General features: G+C 46.8%; 1 protein-coding gene across 2 annotated transcripts in view; it reads right to left on the bottom strand.

The window, feature by feature from the left end:
• SPOCK1 (SPARC (osteonectin), cwcv and kazal like domains proteoglycan 1) overlaps positions 1-27,936 on the bottom strand; it is a 494,193-nt gene that overhangs the window by 252,888 nt on the left and 213,369 nt on the right. For both annotated transcript variants that reach the window (XM_045794635.2, XM_087862248.1), the window contains one exon: positions 13,884-13,929. In XM_045794635.2, the coding sequence (XP_045650591.1) occupies positions 13,884-13,929 (46 nt within the window). The remainder of the gene's footprint in view (positions 1-13,883; positions 13,930-27,936) is intronic.

The raw sequence follows: 27,936 nt of genomic DNA, 5'->3' as shown, positions 1-27,936 counted from the left end.
TGTTAAAAAGAAGCTGAGTATTTTACTCTCAGGATTTGAATCCAGTTCCCCAGTTTTAAAATGGGAGCAACTGTGTTGTCTTTATCCAGGTATCAGTATTAACAAGATTGTGCATGTGTACACACTTTAAGAAGAGTAGACCGTACTGGCATACAGTAGGTGTTCAATAAAAGGTAATTATCATTCTACCCGACAACTACTCACTCAGCAGTTACTTTGCATCCAGTCCTGCACTGGGCCCCGGAGATAACGCAAGTATACAGACACATGTAAGCCTGCTCCCAAAGAGATCACGGTCCGGCCGTGGAATCAAACAGTAACTAATTCTAGAAAATTATTAAATCACAACTGTGTAATGACGCAAAGTACAGGCTACTAGGAGAGAGTGACCCAACTGAGTCTAGGGTCAATAAGAGAAGATTTCCTTGAGGAAGTAACATATACAATGGGACCTCAAGAAAGAGCTGGACATGCCACATGGTGTGGGGGGGGGGCAGGAATACGTTAAGCACAGAGAGTGGGAATGTGGGAAGGTCCCAATGCAAACTATTTGCTAATTATTACAATATTACAGTAAATTCTTAAAGAAACGGTCACACAACTAGAAGGTGAAATAATTGTAATTCACCCTCAATTACAATTCTAACTCCCTCCATACTATCTAAATATCATAGTTCTAAGAAAAATGAAAACACACAGAGCAAAGAAGAAAAATGTAACAGTGCTGGAAATAGCAGTCACTGAGAATATTCTACAGAAAAGATCCTGCAGCACAATTAACCCAAGGGCTGGCATGATCATTTGCGACAAGGAACCCCCACCTCCTTGATCTGATGCTTCAGCCTGAATGCCCCTGGTGACGGAGACAGCGCCACCCCCCCCCTTCTCTTCCAGGGACCTGCTCAGTGTTGACCAGATGTAAACACTAAGCACAAACTTCCCAAATACGTAATAATCCCTCTTTATCTGAGAATTTCAGGATCTCCTTTGGTGTCTGAGATAGCATGCTGTTCTCAACATCAAGGGAGACATTATTTGATAGGCTAACAAAACCACATTGAATCCTGCAAGCACTTCAGATTTCTCCAACAACACAAGCTGTCAGATGCCAGGAATTTGTGAAAGCATGCCCTTTGGGGGCTGCGGCAGGGGCTCCGTCGACGTGGCTCTAGCATTCGAAGATAGACGACAAGACACACGGAGGGACCAGGACTTCCTTGCAGCTAAGGACCAGCCTCATCGATTCCTCCTGGCCCTCAGGGTCTTCTCTAGAAAGACGATGGCTTCCCAGTTCCTTCACGCAGTACCCTTACCCTCAAGCATCTGAACATAGAGCAAAAAACATTTCTTTCCCCATGGAGGACAGCAATCTCTCTACATGAGCCTTACGCTAAGAAATTTCCATGCATTTGGAAATTCATGCGTGCGCCTGCAGCTCTAACAAGATAAAACATGGCACCAAGGCCAGAAATTCCTCTGCTATTCTTGCCAAAAACAATGGAATCCATTCATAGACGTACGATCGTTTCAGAAGGATGGAAGCAAAGATCTAAACTGACTGGATAGATCACTTTCCTTTCCGAGGAACACGGAATAATCCTGCCATTTTTCATACCCAAGTCCCTTGTATTTGCAAATAATGAGGCTTCAATTGTATACAACCAAACCCATTTACTTCTTCTTGTAAAGCTGCATAGACTACATTTTGTTAAACTGAATCTACCTTGATGTACCAATTTGGCAAGTTGTTTGAAGAAATCCTATGGGGAATAATTTCTATTATAAATAAATTATCAACTCTCAACAGACCTGCCTTACCATTGAGCTACATAAATTAAAAGTCAGAAGGAATGTCAATGGTAAGTACCCCGTCCTCCAACAGCAAACCAGCTGGGTGGCTGCCCAGTCTTAAGTGTGAACATCCCAGCAATGGTGACCCATCCCTCGTGGCAGATACCCCTTCCCCACACTACTTGAGCTGCGAAAAGGCTGTACTTAGAGTGAGCTGAAATCTACCACTTTGCAACTCCCACTTTCTCTGGGACTATCCTTTGGTGCCAAACGATCCTCAGTTTCCTCTCTACAAGAACCCAACCAACATCTGAGTACAGTTCTTACATCCAAAGGAGTTCAAAATTCCACCCACTATGCGGCCTTGTATGGAGGCTTGCCCATACCGAGGGCTTTGTCACCTCACCCCTCCTTTGAAAACTACACAGGAAGGACTTGAAACCATTTCTGAATGAACAAATCTGTGCCTTGGTTTGAGTGTTCACCCCTAAGCTGACAGGGCATCACCAATGGAAAAGACAACTCGGGATTAACATGTGGGAACCGCAGCCTCCCCTTCACCCACCCCCCCAAGAGCAGCCATCATGCTCATAGTTCTGTTGGCTCAGAACTTCCTAACCAAACTTAATATGAATTTGGCAATGTCTTCAAATAAAACGTGACTTTTACTAAGCATATCAGCATCTGGACACATCTGAGAAGCAGGGGTGAGCGTGTACAAGTATGTCTGCATGGGAAGTGTTTCCCACCATGTGGAGCTCGAATTACGTCATGAAGCTCCCATGGGACACCGTTGTAATCGCCTGGGCTTGCAGTGGGGTAGAGGTAAGAAAGCTGGTGTTCATCACCACCCATTTGCCTGTGGGTTTGAATTAATTTACAGTCTCTGCATCGAGGAAGGTGACCATACATTCAGGCATCAAAATTCCAGCTTAGATTCTGGATCTCTGACCAAAGACACTGGCTCTACCTGCCACTTGGCTGATAAGAAGAGATCCATTTGCTTCTGCTAATTGGCAGCAGAGATCATCTGAACTTCTTGTTCCTGCCAGGAAAAACCCAGAACTCTCAGTTGCAAGGCTAATCAGTTACCAGAAACAAAACAATCAGAGTATTCCCTGATGAAGACACAGGACATCCATTCTTCCTGATGTTGTCAATTTTATCCGTGGATCAAGCCAGGCCTTACGAAGACTGTGTACTCTGTATTATTCTGGTTTATCATTGAATTAACTTATAGAATTGCACTTTGGCCGTCAGCCATCCGTGTACCCGGAGAGACCTAGGAGGAAGCAGTCGTAGCAAGTGGCTGTGGTATTTACTGTCAGTCACGGTCAAGAGCACGCTCCCCCCACCCCCGCCACCCACCCCAACAACTCCCTGTTAGAGAACTCAGGTGGAGGAAGGCAGCTCTAGCCTCAGTACCAGGAACCCCGCCCACCTCTCCTGAATAGCAGTCTTACTGTCATCTCACAGGCACATACAGGGGTGTGTTTCCTTCCTTCCTTCCGTTGTTAGGAAGCTCTGGGGCCAGCTCTAGAAGTGCACAGAAATTGACTACGCATGTGTTTTCAGTAGTTACCCTTGCTGCAGCTTTGTTTAATCTACTTATGTTTCCTTACGTCCAAACGTTGTCCATCTATTCATTTTTTACCTGATACTTCTATATTCCCAAAAGTTACATTTTGAAGAATGGGACAGAGAAAATAATTTTTAAAAAGAAAAAAAAAAAGACAAAGAAAGTCAGGCTGTCATGCATTTGGTTACAGATCTGAGGGCGGCTGAGTGACATTTCAAGAAAATTCCTGTAAGGAAAGTGAACATTCATGGACATGAAGTGAAAGCAGTGGGGAAACAAGCGTCTTTCTCTCCCAGTCTTGACGTTAGCAGACAGAGAAGGGGCTGGAGCTGAATATGACCAAAGGCTCGTGGATGGCACTGACCCTGGGCCAAACCAGGGCTAGAATGTCACACCGGCTCCCAAGGGCTCAGTAGGACCCTCTTTTACTTTACTGGGGTCCTCTCCTGTTGGCAGTGAGTCCCTCTCATGTTGTCCACCTTCTCTATCACTTTCTATCATTCTTTTTGGGCCAAAAAAGAGCAGGAACAGCGTAGGGCCAGCTGCTGAACATGACACCCATCCCCTGCCGTCAGCTCCTCCGGGCCGGGCTGCCGGGGCCCCTGGCGCTGCCCAAACCCTCCCCGGAGCAGGGAGACTCAGCACCTGATTCGATCCCTCCTGATTCCCACGGGCTTCACTGGGGCTCTTTGGGCAGTGGTTTGTGTTTCAGAATCTCCGAGGCACCTGTGTCGTGTGAATTGTGTGAGTGTGAGTGTGCTTGCATGCGAGCAGGGGTGTGTGTCCCTCTTCTCAAGATTGAAACAATCCATCTGAAGGGGGTGTGGGAGGCCCACGGAGAAACAGCAGCAATAACCCGGCACTGCGCCCGGGGCTCGGGTTCCCATCAGGCTCCCCTGCTCATTACACGCGGCTGCAGGCCTCACAGTGTCCGAGGGCAGCCTGGGCACAGATGACTTCCACTCAGGCAGTGTGTCCCCAGCTCCGCGAGGCACTGCCTCCAGGTCGGGGGCACTCCAAGGACGCCTCAGCCTCCAGAGCACACGCACCACAGGCCAAAGACAAGGTCTGACAATGAGGCCTCCGGCTTCCCTGTCAGAGAGAAGCCACAGACAAGAGGCCCAAGGACACACCTACCCTCTCATAGGCTTTTTTGGTTTTTAATAATTTACTTGCAAACACTGAAGGACTGGGTTTCACACACATGTCAAAACTTCTCTATCTCCTGCTTCCCTTGAGAAATCAGAAATTCTGTCACCACTGGGTCCCAGACCCTCACGACCAGCCTGAGCGAGGGCTGCATCACAGTCACTCCCTGGAGACAGAGCTGGTGCTGGCTCGTCCCGAACCCCGTCCTCCCCCTGTTCCTGCACAGGTGACCTCACTGTTCTCCTCCGTCTCTGCTCTGGGGGTGTTTCGAGGTGCCCACCAGAGAGATCTTGAGAGACAAATGGGTAAAGAGTGAAACAGCCTGATAAAGCAATGGCTTACCCTTTCCTCGTCTCTCTTAATAAATGTGTTTTCCAAAAGAAGCAATCCTATCAAACTCCACTTCTGTAGCAACTGAAGGCTCAGCTCTCAGGGAACATTTCTTCCCATCAAACGCTGCCCGCCGCCCCCGGCTTATCTCCAGGTATCTGCTCATCCTTGAGGGGCTCCCGGGTCGCCTCCTGGGACCCCTTTCCTGAGCCTCACCCAGAACTGCTGACTGGCCAGGAGCATCCAGGGTGCCTCAAACACATCCTCGGGCTTATTTTACTGCCCACAGGTCCTGCTCTGGACTAGACAGACGCTAAATGCCCTGAGGAAAGCCTCCATGACATTCCTCCTCACAGTTCCCGTGTGGAACCACCTCGGCACCTCCCAGGTCATCGGTTAAGCACTTGCCTCAACAATTCCCTGATCAGTCAGCTGGCGTGTTGGGTCAGGTAAGCAGACGTAGCAAAAGCTTCAAAGAGCCTTCCAAATCTGAGAGTCCAGAACAAAACAGTGGCCCCGCATCTTTTACCAAAGTTTTGTTGCCTTTATCGTGATCCTTTTATTAAGACTGGGTTGGGCTCACCACCAGGAGTTTGACAGATTGTAGGTGCAGTAAATCTCAATTTCTATTTTATAGAGGAGGAGGAGACTGCCTCCGAAAAGCTAAGCACTTGCCTCGGCACACACAGCTTCTAAAGGCAAGAGCTGGGAATCAGACCCCATCACTGAGACGGAGAACTGAGGACCTTTCCGATATACCACGTTGCCTCTCATCCTGCGTGGCAGTTAGGGCCAAATGGACATCAGGCCTCCAGCAACACAACTGAAAGCTTCGACAGAAGAAAAGTCTCCTCGGGCGTGGGACCCGTGGGGACACAGGTGATGCCGGCAGCATTCCCCCCAGGAGCCACCACCTCCTGGTTGTGAAAATGCTCTAATCCACTCTACGGTCTCAAATGAGGAAAATTTAAACAGCATTATTGATTGATTTTAAAGTTCAGCTGACATTTTTTCCCTATTGAGAATTTCCCCAAACCAGGGCTGTTTCATTAGGACTCCACAAATACAATATAATTAATTCAGGGGCTGTTGTTCTAGCAGGTGGAATAGCAGGAAGGATTTTTTTTTTTTTTTACCGTTTTTATAAAACTAACACTACATTTTATGAGTTTGGGGAAAGGTAATAAACATGTCTTTAAAATGGATTTGTCCATGCTGAAGGAACCTCTTAAACACAGTAACAGAAAGCCGCAGAGCCCGGTAATTGCAAGGGGAATTTTACTACCCTTCATGATTCTCTATCATTCCATGCAAAGGATGGAACACAACCCAGGACGGCTTGGTTCTAGAGGCACAGGGTGCTGGGAGCTCCTAGTGAAACCAGGAGGAGGCTGGCACAGAACACTGACGGAGCCATCGGCACCCCCACAATGAAATGGGTCCCACACAGTCCTAGCTGACGGCACTCGGCTGGCAAAAAAGTGAGGGTTAGTGGGCACAAGCCATACACCAACTCGTGGTTCTCTGCAACATGATGTCATTGAGTCTCCACGAATGTCCCACGACACAGGTGGCACCAGCCCCCGACGAGAAGACAGACTACGTAAGTTACTGCAGTGGAGGTGGCCAGCTAATCGGGGACTAAGACTGCAACCAGAGCCCTCGAGACCCTGCTCTTCCCTCCATTCGCTGGCAGCGCCCCCAAGAGTCTATGAGAAGACCAAGGACCTCTCACTTTGGCCTTTTTCGCTTTTTATTTCGAGCCTCCCTCCCCATCCCTGATGGTTTAAAGGCCCGTTTAATTTCCTGGTTTTATTGCAGCTATATTCATACCTCGTTGGCTAAACTGTAACCTTTGAAACTAGAGCATCAGGCTTCAGATTTTTCATTTTTCCTTCCTTTATGAGGAAAACATACACAGACTCTCTGCTGCCTGAAACCATGATAGCTTAACTATCATGGATGGAAAGGACCTCGGGAACCCCCTTTTTATTTCAGAAATAGGCTAAGTGAAGTCCAGAAAGGCCACGTGATTTGCCTGAATTTAACACATTTAAATAGTGGCAGAATCATGACCCACTCAGCCCTTTCCTGGGATACCAGGCTCTCCAGGCCAAGTGCCTTCAGGGCAGAATCAGTCGGTGTGTGTTAGAAATAGAAAGGCTAAGAAAAAGCAGCCCCGATAGCAAAACAAATAGAGCCAACATAAATGTCCGCCAGTGGGGGAATAGCGGATAAATGGTACCATATTAGTATAATGCAACATAACACTAGAAAGGCATTAACTAGATCTGCAACTACCACACCAAAGACCTTCAGAAACAACTTTCAATGAAATGAACAGGTTAGAGAAGGAAACATTTATTTCTAGGGCCCATCAGGTAATGTAATATCTTGCTTGGAAACAAGCCCATATGACCTATAAGTATAAGAACATGGACAGAAAAGTGCATTAATAATGTGGCACTTTAGGGAAAAGAAGCAAGAAGGGGCACCCACTGGATTTCAATCTTCTATGTGATATTTTATTTCTTTAAAATGAGCGAACAGGCCAAGGTGCCAGAGATGAAAGTTGTGACTTCTAATTTATCTAACTTCAAAGCAGACAGGCTGAGTAAAAAGTGGGAGCACACCGAGATGTGAATTAACAGTGTTCTGTTTCTTCCCTGGCAGAATTGACTTCGAACAGTTAAAAATCAATACTTAAAAAATTAAAAACAAACAAACAACAAAAAGAAAACAGTAACTATGCTATTGTCATAATCAAGAAAGAGAAGAAGGGACAGCAAAGAGAGAAGCGAATGGGGCCGGAGCAGAGCGGGAAGATCTGGGGTGGGAAACAGACTCACAGGCGGGGAGAGGGACTGCCACTTAGGGGAAAGCGTAGTGGTGACATCACGCGGAAAGGCAAAGGTAAGAGGGAGAAACCAAGCAGACCAGACATGAGAGGATTAGGGGAAAATTATTAGGATGCTTCCCACAAACCAGGCCAGCCGCCTCGGAAAATCAGTAGCTCCAGCAATCAGATAAGGTGAACAGATCCTTAAACACTGAGAAATGTTCAAGGCCGTATGAATGCAAATTAGAGGCTATTTTGGGGTGAGGTTAAATTCAAGAGGAAAGCTGTGGGGACTGAAGAGTTCTTTTAAGCCTAGCATGTAAAATATCAGATTAATCTAGAGGGAAAAAAAATCCTCTTCAGAAGAATCATTTTAAAAATAAGCAATCTTGCCTTCCCTAGAGCCCCCTTCAGAACTGGGACAAAACGTGGATGCCACCATAATCCATGGAGCTCCGGTTCCAGAAACACAGCCGAAACATGGAAAGGACTCTCCCCTTTTGAGTCTTAGAATTTCTGCTTCAAAACAGTTCAAGGCTTTGGTCAGAATTTGAGCTTGTTGGGATCTTGGTATAATAGATGGGAAGTCAAAGGGCAAGGGTTTTCTTCTTTTCTTCAATTCAAGTGAACAGCATGAGTGAAAAGGGCCCCTGACTCTGCGAGCTTTATATTTATCTGGAGATCAATTTCTACAAGTTCATATTCTGCTCTGAAGATCACCAGCATCATCGGAGATTTAGTCACAGCCAAGCTGCTCAGGAAGAACGATCAGTACTCACTACAGAAGAGAAAACCCTATCCCTAAAACCAACAGCTATACACTCCATCTAAAACATTCATTTATTCCACATTAAAGGAACTCGCTTGTTTCAAAAAGTTCCATGATAAATCTCCCTTCAGCCATTAGTCCTGAAAAGGCTTGTCTCATCGAGCGGAACTTCATACCCACATAAATCAGTGGGTTCTTTCAGGGGTGGACCATGGCTCCGGGACAGAACCGCAATTAGTTAATGTTCCATCACGTTAAGACTTCTTCAGCTAATCAGAACTCTATTCTAAAAGTAAAGTATTTGTTACATACAAAAATTACCTTCCCAACCTCCCAATGCAATAAAAAAAAAAAAAACCACACCTTTTATTCAGCAAAAACCTTGCAATGAATCCTTTAAGTTTCTTTTTCAAAAAAGACTGGTCAAGTAGCTTTGAAACAACTTTTTAGAATTCACTTTGCTTCTTGTTCATCCTCTATCCTAGGACACAAAAGCAACACCTTCTATTAACACAACACTGTGGTTTGAGAAATTGTCTCCTCCTTCCTGCTCCAAGCCCTTTGGATAACATTCCTCAGCCACGCCACTCCAGGGAAAAAGAGAACCTCTGAGGCAGCGCCTTTCTTACCACACTGGCGGTGGCTGTAACTAGCGACGGTTGGTGGCTACAGCACAGGGAGCCTGATCCACACACCACAGGCACAGAATGAGTGAGGCCGAGTAGTAACAGAGAACGTCACCTCAACTCACACTGACCTGTGTCACTTGTATTAACACTTGACATACTATGGACTTCCCAGTTTCTCAGACCAACACTCCTCGCCCGACCCACCCCCACCAGCCGTGGCACTTGCTGCCAGCCCCCAGCCCCCCTTCCCAGTACTTACACGCTCTCTATGCTTAAGACTTTAGATGGATGGCTTACGACTGACTGATAATTGGCAGTGCCCCACAGACAGGCCTTTCCCACTGTGGTCCCTGTTACCCAGCACAGCAGGTTGAAACACGGAGCACTTGAGAACCGTGTATGGATGGATGGGAGGAAGGAAGGAAGGAACATATTAAGAGCCTGAACCTCTTCAGCCCCCAAAATGAGGATCCGGGGTACACCGCTGCAATGACCCGCCCACCCCCCCCCCCCGCCTGGTGTAAAACAGGCCAGCTCCAATTTACCCTGAGAGCTTCAGAGCACCTCAATTCTGAAGGCCCCCAGAAGGGAAGAAAGGAAGAAAGAAATAAAAGCTGAGTGGAAAAGGGAGGAAGCCACAGGGAGAGGCACGTAAACAAGAGGAAGAGAGAATGATAAAGATCAATTACTTGCTGAAGCAGCACTTATACAGCACTTACTGTATGCCAGACATTAACTCATTTCATCCTCCCAACGCCTTTCCTGGTGCCATTGCCAGGTTGGAAGGCTTCAAAGCAGAGAAGTGAAGCAACTTGCCCAGAATCACTCAGCTAGTAGCTGGCAGAGTCAAGTTCCAAATGTGGAGAATCTGACTGCAAACCCCAAGTCCCCACACCGCACTTACCAGAGCGCATCCCAGAGAACACACTACTTTCTCTGGGTACCTGATAGGCGTGGAGTGAAAAAATAAAAAATAAAAACACGTGATCAAACGCAAATTGAGAAAAATGCTAAGGTAAATGGGCTTCTTTACTAAAGGACTTTCCTGAGCTTTTCATTTGCTCATGAGTCCTGTGACTCTCCAGAAGAAGAGAGTTTATGTGGGTCCCAAACTTACTGGACCAGGAACTGTTTTCTTGGAAAAGTGCTTTGCTGGACCAGACACCACTTCCAGAAACATAAACCTCATACCTGCTCCGTACCCACTATGTGCTCCCAGGTTTGCCAGAGGCCAGGTGATGGAATACGCTCACAGGGCAGAGTGACGGAGGTCACCCAAAACTCTGGGATCATGCCCGAGCCCTATAGCCTCAGCCAGCCTCCTGCAGAGGTCCACCCCAGGGCCTCCGCTCCTGCCCACGCAAGACAAGAACTGTTCGCAAGAGCCCGTGCCCTCTCCAACTGGGCAGCCTGCCCAACGCGCCCCGCAGGGCGTCTGGCTTTGTGGACTTCACAATGGCAATGTCTCACCTGAGTGAGTAATCGTTCCCTTCAATTCTGAACTCTTCTCTGTCCCTTCTGTGAGATTATCTGGCTTGTTAAGTCATTATCACACACAGAAAAAAAGGAATATACTACTTTACCCAAATCTCACAAAGAATTCTTAGAAATGCCTGAAGTTGATAGCTATTATCCTCCACTGACAGAAACATTAATGATTCGCTTTAAGATAACAAGTAAAAGACGTTTTCAGTCTCTTGGAAGGAGACCACCAAGTGAGGTACTTTTCTTCTAACTGCCTGCGAGTCAATTACATGATAAGTGCGCTCTATGAAGCCCTGTTGTTCCAAGCTCGGTAAATATCCTGAAGCAGAGAATACAATTACAGCTGAGCAACTCCTTCTTAAATACTATGAGTGTCCTGACAATGCCCACCGACACCTAAGAGAAGAGGGAGCTACATGGGCATTTCAGAGATCAAGCTCCAGGGCTGAATGCGAAGTCCACCTGCCTACGACAGCCAAAGCCCAAAGCTCCAAGGCCATGAAAGGGGCAGTGGACAAGCCATGCGGGAGTCCTATAAGAGGGACATCATTTAGCAGCTATGCCTTGGGCTCCCCACCACAGCTACTGAGTCACCCAACTAAGTCCTCTCAAATACTGCCTTCACCACGTCATTCCTCCGCTGAAAACCTTTCTCCGGTTCCCCATAGCCAAGAAGACAAAGTTCAGTCAAACCCACCTTTCCAGCTACACTCCACCAGAATCCCTCAATGCCCGCCTTCCTTGCCCTCTTCTCCCCTGCATTTTAAGCCCACCTCGCCCCCACCGCCATCAGGAAGCCCTGTCCACCCCCAAGCAGTGCGTCATTGTCACGTGAAACCCTGCGATGCTTTTCAACAAATTCAATTTCTACCAACTCCAAGTTTTCCCCCAACCACAAAACCACTCGTACCATGTTTGATTCTTTTTCCACTTAGGAGGGGAAATGACTTCTCTCTGCAGCTGACAACTTTCACTGGAGTTCAGCAATTCTCCTATTCTCTGGAAGATGAAAAGCTCTACATCTTCCATGCCTATGGTTCATATTTCACCAAGTGGTGTCAGCACTGATATAGTAACCTCCCATTTTTATTGAGCGGCGCACCATGTAATTGATGACATCTGCTGGGGCTGATATTTTAAGTGAAGGCTATTCTCAGCTCTGCCCGCTCTGCCCGTGGCTCTGTATATAAATAGCCAACAGCCGCTATACCTGAGCTACAAAGTGGGGCTCCTTGGCTAGGTCCTCAGTTACACCCCATCAGGTCATGAGGTTTTATCGAAGGGAGATTTATCTCAGCAGATCCAGTTTTCATGCCTGCAGAGCTAGAAAAAGAGGGAGCAGGGGTGGGAAACTGCCGGATATGCTCGCCATCATTCCTAGGAGACAAAAATCCTTCTTTGGACTTTCTGGTGCAGCAGATTTAAATACCACGCTCTTTTGGATGCTCAAAGTTTCTGTGTTTGCCCCCAAATCAAGGCAAGTGATCATATACATCCCCGAGTGGCAAATGACGCCCACCTTCCAGTATTATCTTTTCCAATGTTTACTAGTAAAACTGAAAATGTCTTCCCCTGGTGAAGTTTTAGTTTTTGTTTGCAAGTCTTGGGGCAGAGTCAATCCGGCAGTTATTTAGACAACAAGTGATCCTCAAAGGCCAAGAACCCATTTGTGGTTCAGGGCTGGAAACAATCAGTCCACTGCCACCGTCAGTGGAGACACCTCCGTAAGCAAGATCCTGGTAGGAATGTTGACGGAAGGGCGCGTCTGTCAGGCACAGACAATGTGTTGCTCTGTGTCTGAGTGTTCTTCTGAAAGGAAGGTCTATCCTTTCAAAAGGAATGTTTAGAAACTTTGACCAACTTCAATGGCAAATTTTTAAGTTAAATTGTAAATATCTTCGTATGCTTTCATGTGGCTTATTATGACAACTCAGTCATTGGTAAAGTGGCAAAGGAGAGAGGCTCTTGGAGGCTGCTAAGATACGGGTAAGTCCGGACTGATCTCCAAAGGAAAGCCTTTCCCGGCACCCGCTCCCCAGACGCAGGCAACACACGGTAAACTCCCCAGCTACAGATTCAACACCTGCCCTGAGCACATCCCACGGAAACTGCGGACCGGTTTACCTGCCCAAGCTCTACTTTGAGCCCCCCCGCCCCAAAGGCTGGCACCACAGCTCTTTTGTTTTATTCCCAGAACCTGGCTTGGTGCTTGTGCGCACTGTGGGTATTCAACTTTGAGAATGAATGAATGCATTATGAATGAATACAATGTTGCCCTACTTAGAGGCACGGGATAAAATGCACATGTTAAAGAAATTTTAACACCAATGTTGTTTATAAAATAAATAAATAAAACAAAACCCAGAGTCCCGGGACATAGGGACCCATTCAAGTGACAAAGGAGAGAGGAGAAGGAGGCACCTTCTACCATGTTACATGTCAATGCCTTCCTTGATTTCTTTTTTTGTCACGGCAACCATCAGGATCACATCAAACACTCAAGCCGCAGAAGTGGGAACCTTTGACACGTGGTCGGTAACCCTGCTCCTCCAGGTTTTGGTATTAATTGCATATACATGCTTCAAGTGCAATCTAGCATCATTTTCAGCAGCCAGTTCTGTGGCAACAGCTACCACACATGGAACAATAGGAACAGGGACGTGATTCACAGTAGGTCCTTGGTGTGTCTTAAATAACTCACAGGAGCACACTGGTAGTGATTTACAGTGGCCATCAGGAGATGGGCTTTATGCTTGCTTGTGGGAGTGCAAAGAGCCCTCTGAGGACCAAGCTTACACCCAAGTGGTCAGTGAGCAGCCTCAGAAGCAAGTTTCTATTGGGAACCATGAAGAAGTTATTTAACAAATGAAATACTAGTGCTCTTGAAAGTCTCCTGGGACTAACCTGTTTCTAGAAAGAAAGTTTCATTTTTATAGCTCATGTCAATTGCAAAGCATTTCCAGGCAGTCTGTTCCACGAAAGAAATCACTAGATTCCACCCAACAACTTACCAGGTTACTGTGATAAGCATTTTCCTCTCTTGTAATGGTGGTGTTTAAAAAATCCCAAAACCAAAAACATCCAATGATTGTAGGCAATCCAATACATTTTTAAGAATCTGTCTTAGGCGATCTCAGACAAACAACCAAATTGACTAAATAACTTCCATCACCATAGTCATGTCAGGCCCCCAAATCAGTCAAATAAGACAGCTCTCTGGCCTTTTTAGGAACAGTAACTCAGCGTGCGAGGAAGGAAAACTGAGAGTACATTTCCCATGGAATACGCGACAAGAGATAATGCATCCTTTACCTTGGTCAAAGGGCTTGTTGGGATTCCAGTTTCTGAAATAATCATCCTATATAAGGAAAAAAAATAGAAAACGAAGGTCAGATTTCAGAAAGCATCTCACATCACTGCATAAAAACCTACCTTTCTCCCCACCTCCCAAAACACAAAGGAAAACACACATGGCTTAGAAATCTTTCCCTAAACAGACATTCATGTGAAATCAAAAATGTCAATTTACTTTTTAAATTCTTGTCTTTTCAAACTGTATGGATTAAACACCAGGAATAGTAAAAACATTTCAGCCTAATATGGAAACAAAGCTGCTCTTCTTGGCTTGACAGAAAAACCAAGACACCTTCTAAGTGCAAAGTGGATTTGGTATCAATTATACTGCAGGTGATGCCTTGCTGCCCTCGCTTATGATTAAGCCTCTGTGTTTGTAACAGCTGATAATTTCAACTGTCAACATTCCTTTCATGCGGAGACATGTAACTCGTGGTGTGCAGTTCCAGTTCCCCAACACTCACAAAAGTTAAAAACAGACTGGCCCTTCCAATGTTGGAATTAACCACAGGCATGCACTGAGCTTCCTACCATTTGTTCTGAGTGTGTGACAATAAAGTAACAAAGGCTGGCCAGTCTGGTCAATTCAAAACCACGTCTTTCTTGCAAGTTGTATCAATTTATGCTCTGAGGCTAGACACTTCCTTACTCCGAGATTCCCAGGGTCTAGGCCATTCACTTATTCATGGTTACATTAACCTCTTCTCCACTTTTTTTTTAAATAATTTTTATTCTGTTATATTAGTCACCATACAGTACATCTCCAGTTTTTGATGCAATGTTCCATGATTCATTATCCACTTTTACTAACCTCTCCTTCTTAACGGCTGCCTGCTCTCTTTACCCTCGGCGCCCCGCCCCCAGCTCAGCACTCAGCCACCCGCACTGTCCCCTAGCACACCCATTCTGTGCACGCAACCGGCTTGCCAGGTGAAGAGACTTCACCCATGTTTATCATCCCCACACCATTTCAGGGCTTGTGCACTTTTTCATTTAATTTCCTCCTCCATAGAGCGATCTTATTTGCTCTATGTGTTTTTGGCAAGTACTCTGCGCGCTGCAGACAATTTCAGAGAGCTGTCTACAACAAGGCCTCAATTTCTCTTCCGGAGAAGTTAATTTACATCAAAGTGCACAATTAGTTTAAATTATTGTCCATGCTGCCTCCTGCTGCAGTTTATCTCCGACATGATCTCCCATGAATTCTGTCGGCCTCCGTGTCGTTCAATTACCTGGCTTTATTAGACCCTTGTTGAGTTCGCCTAAGCCCTTCAATAGATTTTAGGAAACTGCATTTAGAGTAAAATCACAGCACATTCCTTCTTGGGCAGTGATTCCATTTTCCAGATCATGAATAAACATGAACAGGTTCCTCTGGATCCTGGGAATTCAGCATTTAATTATTTTTAACTCCAAGGAATTGGCCCACTTTGCTCTGGCTTTAATGTTATGGCATAACTGACCTTCTCATCCACCTGGTTAGGAAGCCTCCAAGGGCCACACCATGAAATATCATGGAGAAGATTCAAAGCAAGCCCTCTGTCCACCTATGATTTTAAATACAATCCTAATCTTTTGAACTGCGTGATCTGAGACTCAACAGCCAATGTCAAATGAGTGTAAGTTTAAGACTGGATACTAGGTGGGAAAAATTTAGCACCCAATTTCTCAGTTGCATGGCCAACGTGCTCTCAACCCTAGACACGAGCACGTTACCCACACATTCTGCTGTTCCTGAGGACATGAGAAGAATTAACCCAGGAAGAACCCAGCCTCACCAATGGAGAAAAAAACACCACCCATCCTTCCAACTGTGGTCCATCAACGCCCTCTTCGCATACAGAGGCCAACTTCCTGTCCAACAGCAGTGTGGAATCTTGTGAAATATTTTCTACTTGAACATGCTGTTCTGATACATGGAAGTCCTTGGAAGCTTAGGATGTGTGTCTGACAGGGAAAGGCTGGAGCCAAAGACAAGTTCCTTTACTTTAATTTCACATACCACATTCCTTTTGATGTCAAAGAAAGGTTTGAGCAAGTCTCAAAAACTGAATATCCCCTAATGATTTCCACCTACTTTGTAACCTGCCTGGCATGTGAAGCATGCTTCTGGACCCCTTTCACTTTTCCAGGTTAACTACAATGGCCACTTTTACAAATTTCTTGGGGGAAAAAAATCGCAGTTTCAAATACAAAGCCTTTCAGTCATAAAAGCAGATATCCGCATTAGAATATTTTAAACTGATTGCAAAGGTAATACTGCCTAATTGCTCCCAAGATGTGAAAGTGCACCTCCAGCGAACGCTCATTATGCAAAGTGAGTCCTTCAAGCAGCCCATGGCCCGGCAAGGCCAAGCCCGGGAAGAGAATGATTCCCTGCATCTGACTGCTTTTTGCTCAGCTTTAGCAAAGTGGACAGCCTAAGCAAAAACCAATGAGCCAGGAGCTGGTAAAAATCTCGAGTGCAGCTCTTTGGCTAGAGCTAAGAGAAACCCCTATCAGAGGCCAAGATCACAAACACATGGAAAGCACGCTAGAACCAGAGCCCCCCTGGGGGATGGTCCCAGAGAGGGGGTGCGGCTACAGCCAAACGGAGGCTGAGATGTCCGGGCACAAAGAGCACCCTGCCACACCGTTCCCTGCCACACCACACAGGGCAGGTCCAAGCAAGCCGGAGCTGTCTCCATCCACCCCCTCCACATGTGCGGGAATGCCCAGGGAGCGTGCACCTACACTCAAATGGAAAAAGCCAGAGACAGAAGACTGCCTCTTCTAGGGCTGCACCTCTGGACCATGAGTTCCTACCAGAAGCCCACATATCAGGATGCTCAAGGCACATAAGGACAACCGTCTGGGGGCACTGAACCGACACTCCATCGATACGAGGGCTAGTCACTTCTCCAGGGCCCAAGACCAGAAGTGGGGGTGAAGGGAAGCTACCACCCCAACATGTCTCTTATTTTCTATCTAAACTGATGGAGCTACATCCTATGTATGTTGCCCTAAAACAGACCCAGGACTTCCTGTGCTGTGGATAGCTGTGCCAGTTTTCTCAGAGTTACAACTCCCATGCTGGCCTGTCCCCATACCACCCCAACTCTGCACTGTCCCCAGGTGGGTTCCTGCTGCACAGACCCCAGAATCCCTTCCAGATACTCGCACAGTGCAGGACATGAAGCGCCCTGGCGTCTCATCTTCCTTCTGGCCCAAGAAAGCAGGGACCTGCTGGAATTCAGCTTGTGGGGAAAGGCATAGCGGACGTGTCCCATCAAACATGCCGAAAGAGGAGTACACGTCTGAGATGGCCTCTTAACTAGTCATTTTATCATCTAGTGATGAGGCTTTTAAAAATGACTTGCAAGGATCCCAGCAAGAGTTAATTTTTCAAACATAAACCTCAATAGAAAGATGCATACCTAAATACAGTCATTTATTAAATTCAGTAACTCCTATTAGTGCGTTATACAGGCTAAGGAATGAAAGATGGCGGTGTACACGCACGTGAGTATTTTATGGGCTCCACTGCACAGTATAATGTCAGGCCTCTGCTGGACAGGCCTGAGAACAGTCTTCCTCCAAATTCTAACCAGCGGAGTAAAGGCTGATTCCATTTTACTACACCTCTTCATAAATGAATATGACCCAACCCTTCAGGGACTGTTAAAATCTGGAAGAACCTAGAAATTGAAACAGAGTCTCCAACTTGAGCCTGTTGACTTACGTCCAAAATCATGAAACATCTCAAGGCAGGATAAAGCCATAGCAAGAAAGCATGAAAAGTCAGCATAAAAAATCACGGTAAGAAAGTGACACATCATTGTCTGTGCAGGATGAGAAAGAGGGTGCTGTGGTCGTGGTGTTAGAGAAAGAATCAGAGCCTGAGCAAGATTACAGCCCCCATTATCTTAATCCTCTGCAGCTGATCGATACAGAAGCTGACATATTCCTCCATTTATTTCACTAGTTAAATATCCTACTGACGTAGAAAAGGATCCTTTTAAAGTACTGCCAGCCAGTGACTAGTCCTAAGGAATTTAACTCTGGGTTTTTGACCACTTTAGAGATACCCTGTTCTGGTAAACATTCATGGGAAAGGAAATCTATTCAAAAAAAAAATATATATATATATACAGAACACATACGGTATATTATTAATTATTCTGCTCTGTAATTCATCTTCCAATAAAGTCTTTAAGCCTAACACGAAATGATGCAAAAAAATACATATTTCTGCTATAATTTGAGTGATTAAATGTCTTCATCATGATCATAACCAATTGGAAAAATCTCTGGTTCCAGCCCATTTTGAATGGGCACCTGAATTTTTCTTGCACTGTCCCAGAGCCCCAAAATGGCTGATGCAATGTAGCTCAAATATTCCCCAAGGAGTTGCTTTTCCAGAGGTGCTCATCTCAGCTCCACGGATTGTCCAAACAGACTCTGAGGAGGCGATGGGGAGGCAGAACAACATGGAAACTGTTTTGAAACCCAACCACCTTACGTTCACCTCTAAACATGATGATGTAATTTATTATCTACCTTACGGCTCCAGATATCACAGATCAAAGATATTTAGCTCACACGGAACAGATCACTTCTCCTTCACACACATTTCAGCAAAGCTGTTGGAACCCTGCAGTTTCATCTGAAGATTACCTGAGATAATACAGATTCCCAGCCTAGAAAATACATGGGAGCCTCATTTGTCTCAAGCAGGAGTGAGCCACAGGGACACCAACAGAAGGAAGGAAGTTGAGGTGAAGGCAGACAACCTCTCTGGGGTCATCTGTGGGTCCTCGGCAGGTACAGCCAGGAGGAAAAGCACTACCCTGCAAGGTCAGGCCGAGTCAAGTCGGGTTTGCAGATCCCAGATGGGGTGGATCCCCCTTTACAAAACCCAAAACCTTTACAAAGAGATCCATTAAGGGACTGTAAGCAAACCGCTCTCAAAACGATTCAGTGCAAAGTAGTTCAGTTAATTTTCACACTACTCGACTGGGGAGAATAGGAAGAAGGGCTGGTTGGCAGGTGGAAAAAGTGTCTCTAAAACATAACAGAAGTCACTGGAAAAGTGAGATTTCCAGAAGACGTTATTTAGGTACACTGGCTGTATAATTCAACATTTGACTGGAATTTTAATTGGTGTTCAATGGAAATGTCTACTAATCCAGCCATTGGGAGGTACCAAACATTCTGTTTATTCACTGGGAAAGGAGCTGGCTTCCCATTCAAGCACCTCATCTTTGAGCTGTTTGTGGTTCTATCTCTGGGCAAGTGACATGCTGCCAGCGTCCTCTCTACCAGGCCCATCCTGCCCATCCCTAGCAAAGAGCCCCATCCAGCGGGAATCCAATCCTTCTGAAGGAAGTGGCTCACACAAGTGGCCCAGCTTGGGCAGTGACTCAAGGCCCCACCAGGCTTCCCTGCACAGACCCCACTCTTGAGAACCGTGTACACCAGTGACTGGGAGCTGTGTGCAGGAATCCAATTCCACGTGAATATATCACTCGCACACACCTGAGCCTGGGCCACCTCTGGGCAGGGAAGGAAGATCTTACTCACCTGCATATTCCCCCAAGGCATCACTCAAAAGCACCCGATAAATCCTACCCAGATTGCATAAAATAGAAGTAAGCTGTTCCAGCTTTAACATCTTTGTATGCCTGCAAAATTCCCCAAACTGTTACTAGTAAGTGTGTAAATACAGGTGGGTATATGTTTATAGGGACACTCTAAATCACGTTCTTCCTGAATAGAGCAATTCTTTGATAAATTGGTCTGACATTCGGTATAAAGTCCTGCAGGCCCTAGACAAAATGATTTAGAAAATAACCATGTCAGTTGCTCTGCTCTTTCAATAAATAACACACCAGTAAAACACAGATAATAACTGACAATCATACTTGTACTATAACTAATGAGAAAAGATAAAGCAGCAAATGGACTGTTTATATGCGTTTGATAAATTGCATCCCCTGGATATACCAATGAGAAATAAATGTGTGCAGTGCTGGTTCACTGAACTAAAACAAATATTTACCACTGAGATTTAGGATTAAGAATGAAATTTACATTTTACTTGGCAACTATTTGAATGCTATGTCTACATACAGTTGAAAAGTCAAAAACCTACCTCAACTTCCTGAGTACGAAAGCATTATAAATGAGAAAAAAATAAAAGAATCACATCAAACAATAGGAAGGAAGGTAAACATTTGTGACAATTGCATCAAATTTTCATATCATCATAACATTAGAAAGGTCAAAGGCACATATTTTCCATTGAGTCACAGACCATCATACCCTTGAAAAAGTCCCATCATTCATTAAGTTCGTGGGGAAAAAACACAAGGTTATCAGGTAGAGTAACACAAGTGGGGAGAAATCTGAGTGTGCACTAGTGGCCCATGTCGTTATGGAAGAACAGCTAGCAAGATCATGATTAGATCCCAACAGCCAGGCATGAGGACTAGCTATGAGAATCTTCAGTGAGTAATTTCCCGTGACACTGGTCCCAAGGATGAAGTTCAGTAAAAATCCCGAGAGGACATCAGAGACCACATTTCTGCAGAGAAATTATTTTGCCTTGTAGCTCCAAACTAGCTTGAAGGGGTCTAACAGCTGAGAAAGACATGAATTTGGGTCTTAGGAGTAAGTGAAATGAGGAAGATTATCCTGGCCCCTCCAGCAAATTAAGGATTATCATCACCACAGAGAGTTCCTGCTTGTTCAAGACTTCGAAGACTTCATGTGTCTCCCTGTCCGTCCATCCAAGCGGAGGTTGGGGGAAGTGACCTGCTGACTTGTTCTTTTCTCAGAGAGAAAAACCGAGTCTGAGATTCCTTCCCAGAAGTACGCTCTACACATGGTTATTGTTCTGGGAACAGGAATGGGTATGAGAGGCTCCACGTGTACTCTGACCAAGACAAGGGGTGTCTCCCCTGACTCAAAGCCATCCACATCCCTGACCTTATTAGCCATCTTACCAAAATGCCTGTGCCAACCAGGAGCCGCCTTCTGAGTAGCCAGGAGGAAACAGCCAGGACTATGAAGGCAAAGGCCGAGGAGACAGGATACACAGGACAGGCTCTGAAGCAGAAGGAGGTTTACATTCTGCCTCCAGCACTCACTGGCTGGGTGGCCTCGCACAATCCACTCAGCTTCTCTTCTCTTTCTCTTACCTTGCTGCAAAACAAGGCACCGCACCCACCTTAAAGGAGGGGTCACGGTGATGCGTGTTAACATGGCCAAGTACCTGGGATATTGTTAGACCCATACAATTACTCAAGAAATAAAGGATGTACATTTCGGTGTCCACCACCAGAAGTTTGTAGTACTGAGATGTTCCAGCAACACGGAGACAAACAGGCTTTTGTGGAAACAGAGCCAACCCTTGAACGACACCGGGGGCGCAGGGAGGTGAACCCCGATGCAGTCGAAAACCTGACTGACCAAAGCTTAATTGCTAACAGCCTACTGTTGACCTTCCTGAATTCATGAACAGTCGGTTAACACACATATGTTGCATGTTACATGCATTATACTATGTTCTTGCGATGAAGTTAGAGGAAAAAAATGTGAAGAAAATCTTGAGAAGATACATTTGTAGGACTGTACTTTATTGAAAAATATCCACGTACAAGTGGCCTCACACCGTTCAAACCCATGTTGCTCAAGAATTAACTGTAATATGTTTAAAGTTCCAATAATGAGACTTCTTGTGCATTTGATTCTTACCAACGAGGCCCAAGTGCTGGGAGACGAAGTGTACCCGGGAACAATAATTATGAAATATTTCAAATGCGTGTGATTTTATTACTGTCACATATAAAGAGTGGCTGAGAAAAATACAAATTCAGTGAAATGTGAAAACTTGAGTTTCAGGCATGTCTCTGTTTAAAGGTCAGGCTTAGATTCTCCAAGATTCAGTGACCCTGTCTTTAAAAAAATAAAAATAAATAAAAATAAAAATGGTACTTATACCAGAGAGCTGTTTTGTGAATCCATTGAGTTTTGAACCATTGTTAAGTATTACATTTAACTAAATTAAAGTTCCAGTTATGAGTAACTATATCCTGATAAGGGAATTGGGCATGCCCTGAACAGGCAATTTTTCCGCGTCACCATTACGTGGAGAAAAAAGACACAGAAACCCAGAAAGCGTCTGTCTTGCTGACACACCAACCAAGGCCCCTGTCACCCTGCAGCATGCGAGCCTTTACTTCACACAACATCCCAATTACGCTGGCAGGAGGCCCAGCCTTGTCCGAGTAGCACAAATTCCAAGTTAAATAGATCGCGCCCTCTTTCTGTGAAGGCCACCGCTGCCACACCCCTAGGCTGGCCGACCTCCGTCAATACCCAGACACCACCTTCTAGAGTGTAAGATATAGCTCTTAACTCCCACCTGTTCCTTCCTCCCCACCCAGCCTGCATGGGGGGCATTGACAGCAGGGCCTGGGCAAGGCAGCGGTTGTCATCCTTGGCTGAGTGCTGGGGTCACTGGAGGGCTTTCCAAACACGGATGCCTCAGCCAGGAGAAGCCGCTTCACTGGTCTGGGCTGTGGCCTCCACGGTGTTTTGGTGGGGTTTTTTTGTTTTTGTTTTCAAGTTCCCCAAATGAGTCTCATGTTTAGCCCTCATTGGCCAAAGGAAGCCACAAATCAACTCAATCACAGGAAATGAGGGGCGACCCAGGAATGGTCAGGCCCTTCAAGGGTAGCAAACCGGGGGCAGCCCACCAAAAGAGTTCCAGAGCTGTCTCTTCCACTCCCAGGTTAATCCCTCAAGGCGTCCCCAGCTCCACACACAGTCCTGTCCACCGGTTGTCCAGGCAAGACCCTAGGCCTCAGGATGGACTCTTCCCTCTTCCTTCCTTTAGCTGTCCAGGCAGTGACTTCAAGGGGACAGAAATGGGCACCTGGGACTCGAGGGGCAACACCGAAAGGTCTTGGAGGGGTTGACCAAGCTGTACAGGAGACCTGCAGGTGGAGCTCTGCCAGACACCCTCACCCCACGTCTACTCATGCCTGAGTCACCCCAAAGAACAAGGAGCCTTCTTGACTTGGCTCACCACGGCTGTGCTGGAAGTCATGCCTTGCAGCACATTAAAGTTCACCTGAGATGGTTGAAATCAAACCTCAAAAATCAAAGAGTATTAATATTAATTGTGCAGTAATAATCGCAGCTACCATGTGGGAATGGCCACGACGTGCCAGGCACGTGCTAAGCCCTTTGTTTATTGCACTGAGACAGGCACCGTCAGGACTGCTGGGACGTAGCTGGGGAGAAGGAAGCTCAGAGAGAGGAAGTGACTGCACGAGATCATGTAGCGAGTAAGACGAAGCGGATGTGAACTCACTTTTGCCTGACTCTGAAGATCATGTTCTAACCACGACATGACGCCACCTCAACGGCCCTGTATGAAGGGAGGGGCACTAGGTCTGTGCAGGCTGGAAACCCCGGAGAGAGGACATGGGGCTGGCCAGCCTGGGAAGATGCCACCAAGAGAAACCAATAGATGGGAGATGAGCGCACAGACCCATGTGTACCTGAAGCCTCAGCTCTCCCATCTGTGAAATGGGGGGTGTAAACACCTGCTTCACATGGTCCTTGTGACACTGGACCGCAAGTCCATCGTCATGCACCTGGATCCAAGAAAGCAGGGAGGACACCCTCACTCCCTGATGGCAAGATGGCAGCCAGGGTTTCAGAACCATGTCCGTCAGCCCTGACAAAGCAGCCGCAGAAGTCCTCTGTCTGTCCGCTCTGGACTGAGCACTCACACCTGTCTGCCACCAGCACTCCCTGGGGCCCCGTTCAAAGTGAAGTACCCAGTGCAACATCAAGGCACAGCACGGAGGAGGCAGTGGCTTGGCCCCAGCCATATCTCTGGGAAGCTACGGCTACAGAATTCGCATGAAATTTTCATTAGCTGCACAGCCAGGCCTGCCACAGCTCCTCCCAGCCCTGCCATTCAGCCTCTTCTCTTCGAGGGAACAGCTGGGAGGTGTAGCAATAAAGATTCCCTTCCCTGTGTCCCCAAGTGTCCCAGCAGCCGCCCTGCCCACCCTCCTCTGCATCCCGAGGCTCTGGCCCTTGGACCACTTACATAGCAGATGCTCCCTGGCAAAAAAAAAAAGCCCCAGAAATGTATCTGGTCAACATCTTTTGTCCACATCAAGCCAATGGTGTCCGTGTTGGGATCTGAGAGGGCTCATCTGATATTCACAACTTCTGAAGTGACATTCCCCCATAATAAGTGGTGATCAGAGCAGGCGAGCCTGCCCAAGCTGGATCCACACTCCTGAGCCACAGTTTACCTCGACGATCACCAACAAGGCTTCCGTGGAGAAGGGTGGTCCCCCCTTCTGTAACCTCAGAAGTTCTCCCCTCTCTGAGGTTACAGCCATTGCTAAAACCTGGGCCCACCAGAACAACCCTCTGAAACCGAAGACTCCCACAGCACCCCTAACTGCCAACAGCTGCTGGGTTCACTGAACACCTGATTATGGAGACAGGCTACGTTTCTTCTCACTCAGCAAGCACTCACGCAGCTCTGTGATGGGTATGACACAGGCTTTTCCCCCAGCACCGCCTACAAGAGGCCTGGTAGACTCAGGAGACTCAGAGGACCACCGGGCTCTGCAGGCAGGCTCCACACTTGGAAAGCTGCTCACCAGACCTCTTGGTCCCAGAGATGATGTACTGATGTCAGGGGACAGGATGGAGGGCCCAGAGAAGCTGCAGGAGAACTATCCTCATACCAAGAACAATGCACGCTGAGCCCCCTAACAGGAGTCCAGCCCCCTCTTTTGTGGGATCCATGTGCAAGTCTACTCCAGGAACACACGTCTATCCCACTCCTCTCCAGGGAACTTGCTACAATCTGGCCAAGCTCACGTAGGGCCTGGAGCGCCCACAGAGGCAGAGTGAACTTGAAGCTGCAAAGGAAGCTGGGGCCGGAGGCGGAGGACCTCCATGCCTGATGAGAGAGGCAGACTTTAAGAGGAGCCGTTAGAGCGCACACTTAGAGGGTGACCCATCAAATTGGTGTTTTCTAAAGCATGCTGGGCTCACTGTGTGGGGGACAAATTAGAGGGAGCTCAAGTGAAACCAAGGACACCAGTGAAGAAGTCCATTCCACATGTTCACAGGCATTATTTATGCAACGTTTGCTACCCACCTGCCCTTGTGCTAGAAAACAGGTATGAACGACAGCCAGCCCTGACCCTCAGGATGCCCACAGTCTGACCAGGGGAGAGAGACCCAGAAATGCAAGCAGATGAAGCAGAGTGTTACCTGGTAATGTGGTGATTTCACTAATAATAATCATTATTATAAATGCTACATACAGAAGAGGAAGCCACTCACTATTCCCGGAAACCAGAACAGACTCTACTGAGGCAGCGGGTCTCAAGCGGGTCCGGACAGACGAGCGGTGTTCCAGGCCAAGAGCATGCAGTGGGAGGCAACAGGGCAATGCAGGCCGAGAAACCAGCAGGGACGGCGGGCAAGGAGCACGAGCACGAGTCTTCGCTGCAACAGCCATCAGCTCAAGCAAAAGGCACAATAAAGCCTGAACCCAGGTGAAGCCGCAGAGACAGGACACCAGAGCCATCAGCCAGCTTTGCCTAGGGTCTCCCCAAGCCACCATCACCGCATGGCTCCATCCGTCCCTTCCTCTGGGACTAGGAGACCCCGTAGCTACTGTGGCAACCATTACAACCTGTCCACGCTAGCTGGAAGGCTGAGCAATGACGCCACGGCTGGAGGAGCCATGCTGACCTCTGCATGCCACCCCAGGGACGAGAGCCAGCTCACACCCAGGCGCTTGCAACCTCATCAACCAAGAGTTGCCATCCACCTGCTAAGGACATGGCGGTCATCATCGTGGTCCCCAGGTGAAACCAGCTTGTCTGCATGCTTGCCCCTCTCTCCACCCTACAGAGACTTCCTGCCAGCTTGCTCCGCCTCCCCTTCATGAGATAACCCTCTTTCCCTTGGGAGGTGAGCTTCTTGAGAACAGAGGCCATGCCACGTGACTATGCTCTGGGAACTAGGTGTTCCCTCCCACCCTCAGTCAGTGATGTTTTAAGGCTCTCATTCCACCTTTAAAAGGTTCTACTCTAATTTGCAGGGGACAGGGATAGGGAACAGAGGTGAACCATCAAGGTTCCCTGGTACCTATCTTTTAAAATCAGAAACCTCCAGGGCAAAATTATCAAGTGAGATCATCTAGGGATGCCTGGGTGGCTCAGTTGGTTAAGCATCTGCCTTCGGCTCAGGTCATGATCTCGGGGTCCTGAGATGGAACCCCACGTTGGGCTCTCTGCTCAGTGGGGAGTCTGCTTCTCCCTCACCCTCTGCCCCTCCCCCCACTCAGGTTTTCTCTCACTCATTCTACTCTCTCTCTCAAATAAATAAAAAATCTTTCTAAAAATTGAGATCATTAATATGGTAACAAAACACACATTCAACAGACCGTTTATTTCTTGTAGAGGAACACTCAGCTGGCAGAAACCACCATAATACCTAAATTTTTAAGCTCTTTTTTTCATTTATTATTGGGTGGAATAACAGGGATGTTGATAATAATGCAAGTCTCTTCCAGCCACAAAATTCAGTGATCCTAAATTGTCAAATAATCAACTATGCCTTAAATCTCTATATAAATAAAGTAGGATCAATTTTCACAGAGTAGCAAGGACTATAATGTACTAGAGAAATCCAAGATGGAGAAAAGCAGTAAGTTGCTTTTGCTTTGATTTTTATGTTTGCTTCCAAATGAAAGGACCTAATATGAACACAAATAATAATTATGTCCTATGTCTTTAAAATCTTCTATGAAATAACTTATGAGCATTAAAGAAAGTCCAGTTGGATTTTTTTTTTTCACAGGATGCCCAGAAGTACTGAGATAGCATCTCTAGGGAAAAAAATTCCAAGATTGAATTCTCTGGCTCAGTCACCTTCTCGTGAGAGGGGGGCGAGACTCCTGGAAGAAATCACATACGATGACTTGGGGGGGAATATAGAAAACCAAGGAGCAGTCAAGAGGGCCAAAGAAGCAAGGGTAGTTACTTCATCCACTCCATAACCATGCCATCTTGGGGCCCAGAGCCCTCCTCCTCAGAGGCCTGGGCAAGAAGAAGGGGCAGCCATGGCACCAACGTGCCCATATCAGGACAAGATGGCTACGCCTGAGCGGTGCTGGGTCCTGTTCATTAAAACCGCCTTCTCATTCAGTCAGCCGCATGGCCGCATTTTCTAGGTATCTCAACATCCTTGAGTAGTGTCCACAACCCAGGGGGGAAAAAAAAAACCCACGGAGAAGGACTATAGAAAAATGAAAATGGTTATCGATGGTTGGGGGAATACGAAGATGCTTCTACTTTATTATTTTTCCATTAAAAAATAAGACAGGAATTACTTCATGTGTTCGTATGTTGTCTATTCACTGATCTGTTCACTCATTCATTCATTCAAAGTTCTGTGGGATAGGGAAAATGAGGCCAGCATCGCTGTAACATTACCGATGGGGAAACTCTAGGGCACACAGGTACAATCATTTGGACACGAATTCACACAGCACTGAAATCTGCAGCATAAGATCCACGTAGACCAACAGCTTAGGCTGAGGAATGTACCCATGTCCCAGGCATAGGAAGTATCAGCAAAGAGCTTCCTGGGCCATGACCAAGGGCAATGACCAGGAGTGTTGCCAGGCAGCTGAATGGAACCACAAACCCTTATAATGAGCCTGTCTGTAGGCTGCCACATAGGGTCGCCACCCACCTATTCCTTTGTCCTGGCATCAGGGCTACCCTATTATGGAATGAAAGACCTAGGATTCACAGGGTGTGACCCTCGGCTCACTCACCAGCTCACGGGCCATGGCCCCGGGCAGAAACATGCACAAGGGCCCAGGGCTCACAGCAGAAACCATACATTTACCCCCGAGGCGTTGACAGCTCCAGCAACTCACCCAAATTGTGGCTCGATTTAATAA

This window comes from Ursus americanus, chromosome 5 (genome assembly GCF_024610735.1).
Source record: "Ursus americanus isolate L20-20 chromosome 5, mUrsAme1.1.p, whole genome shotgun sequence".
Classification (NCBI taxonomy): domain Eukaryota; kingdom Metazoa; phylum Chordata; class Mammalia; order Carnivora; family Ursidae; genus Ursus; species Ursus americanus.
This window is presented reverse-complemented; position numbering and strand designations above follow the sequence as displayed.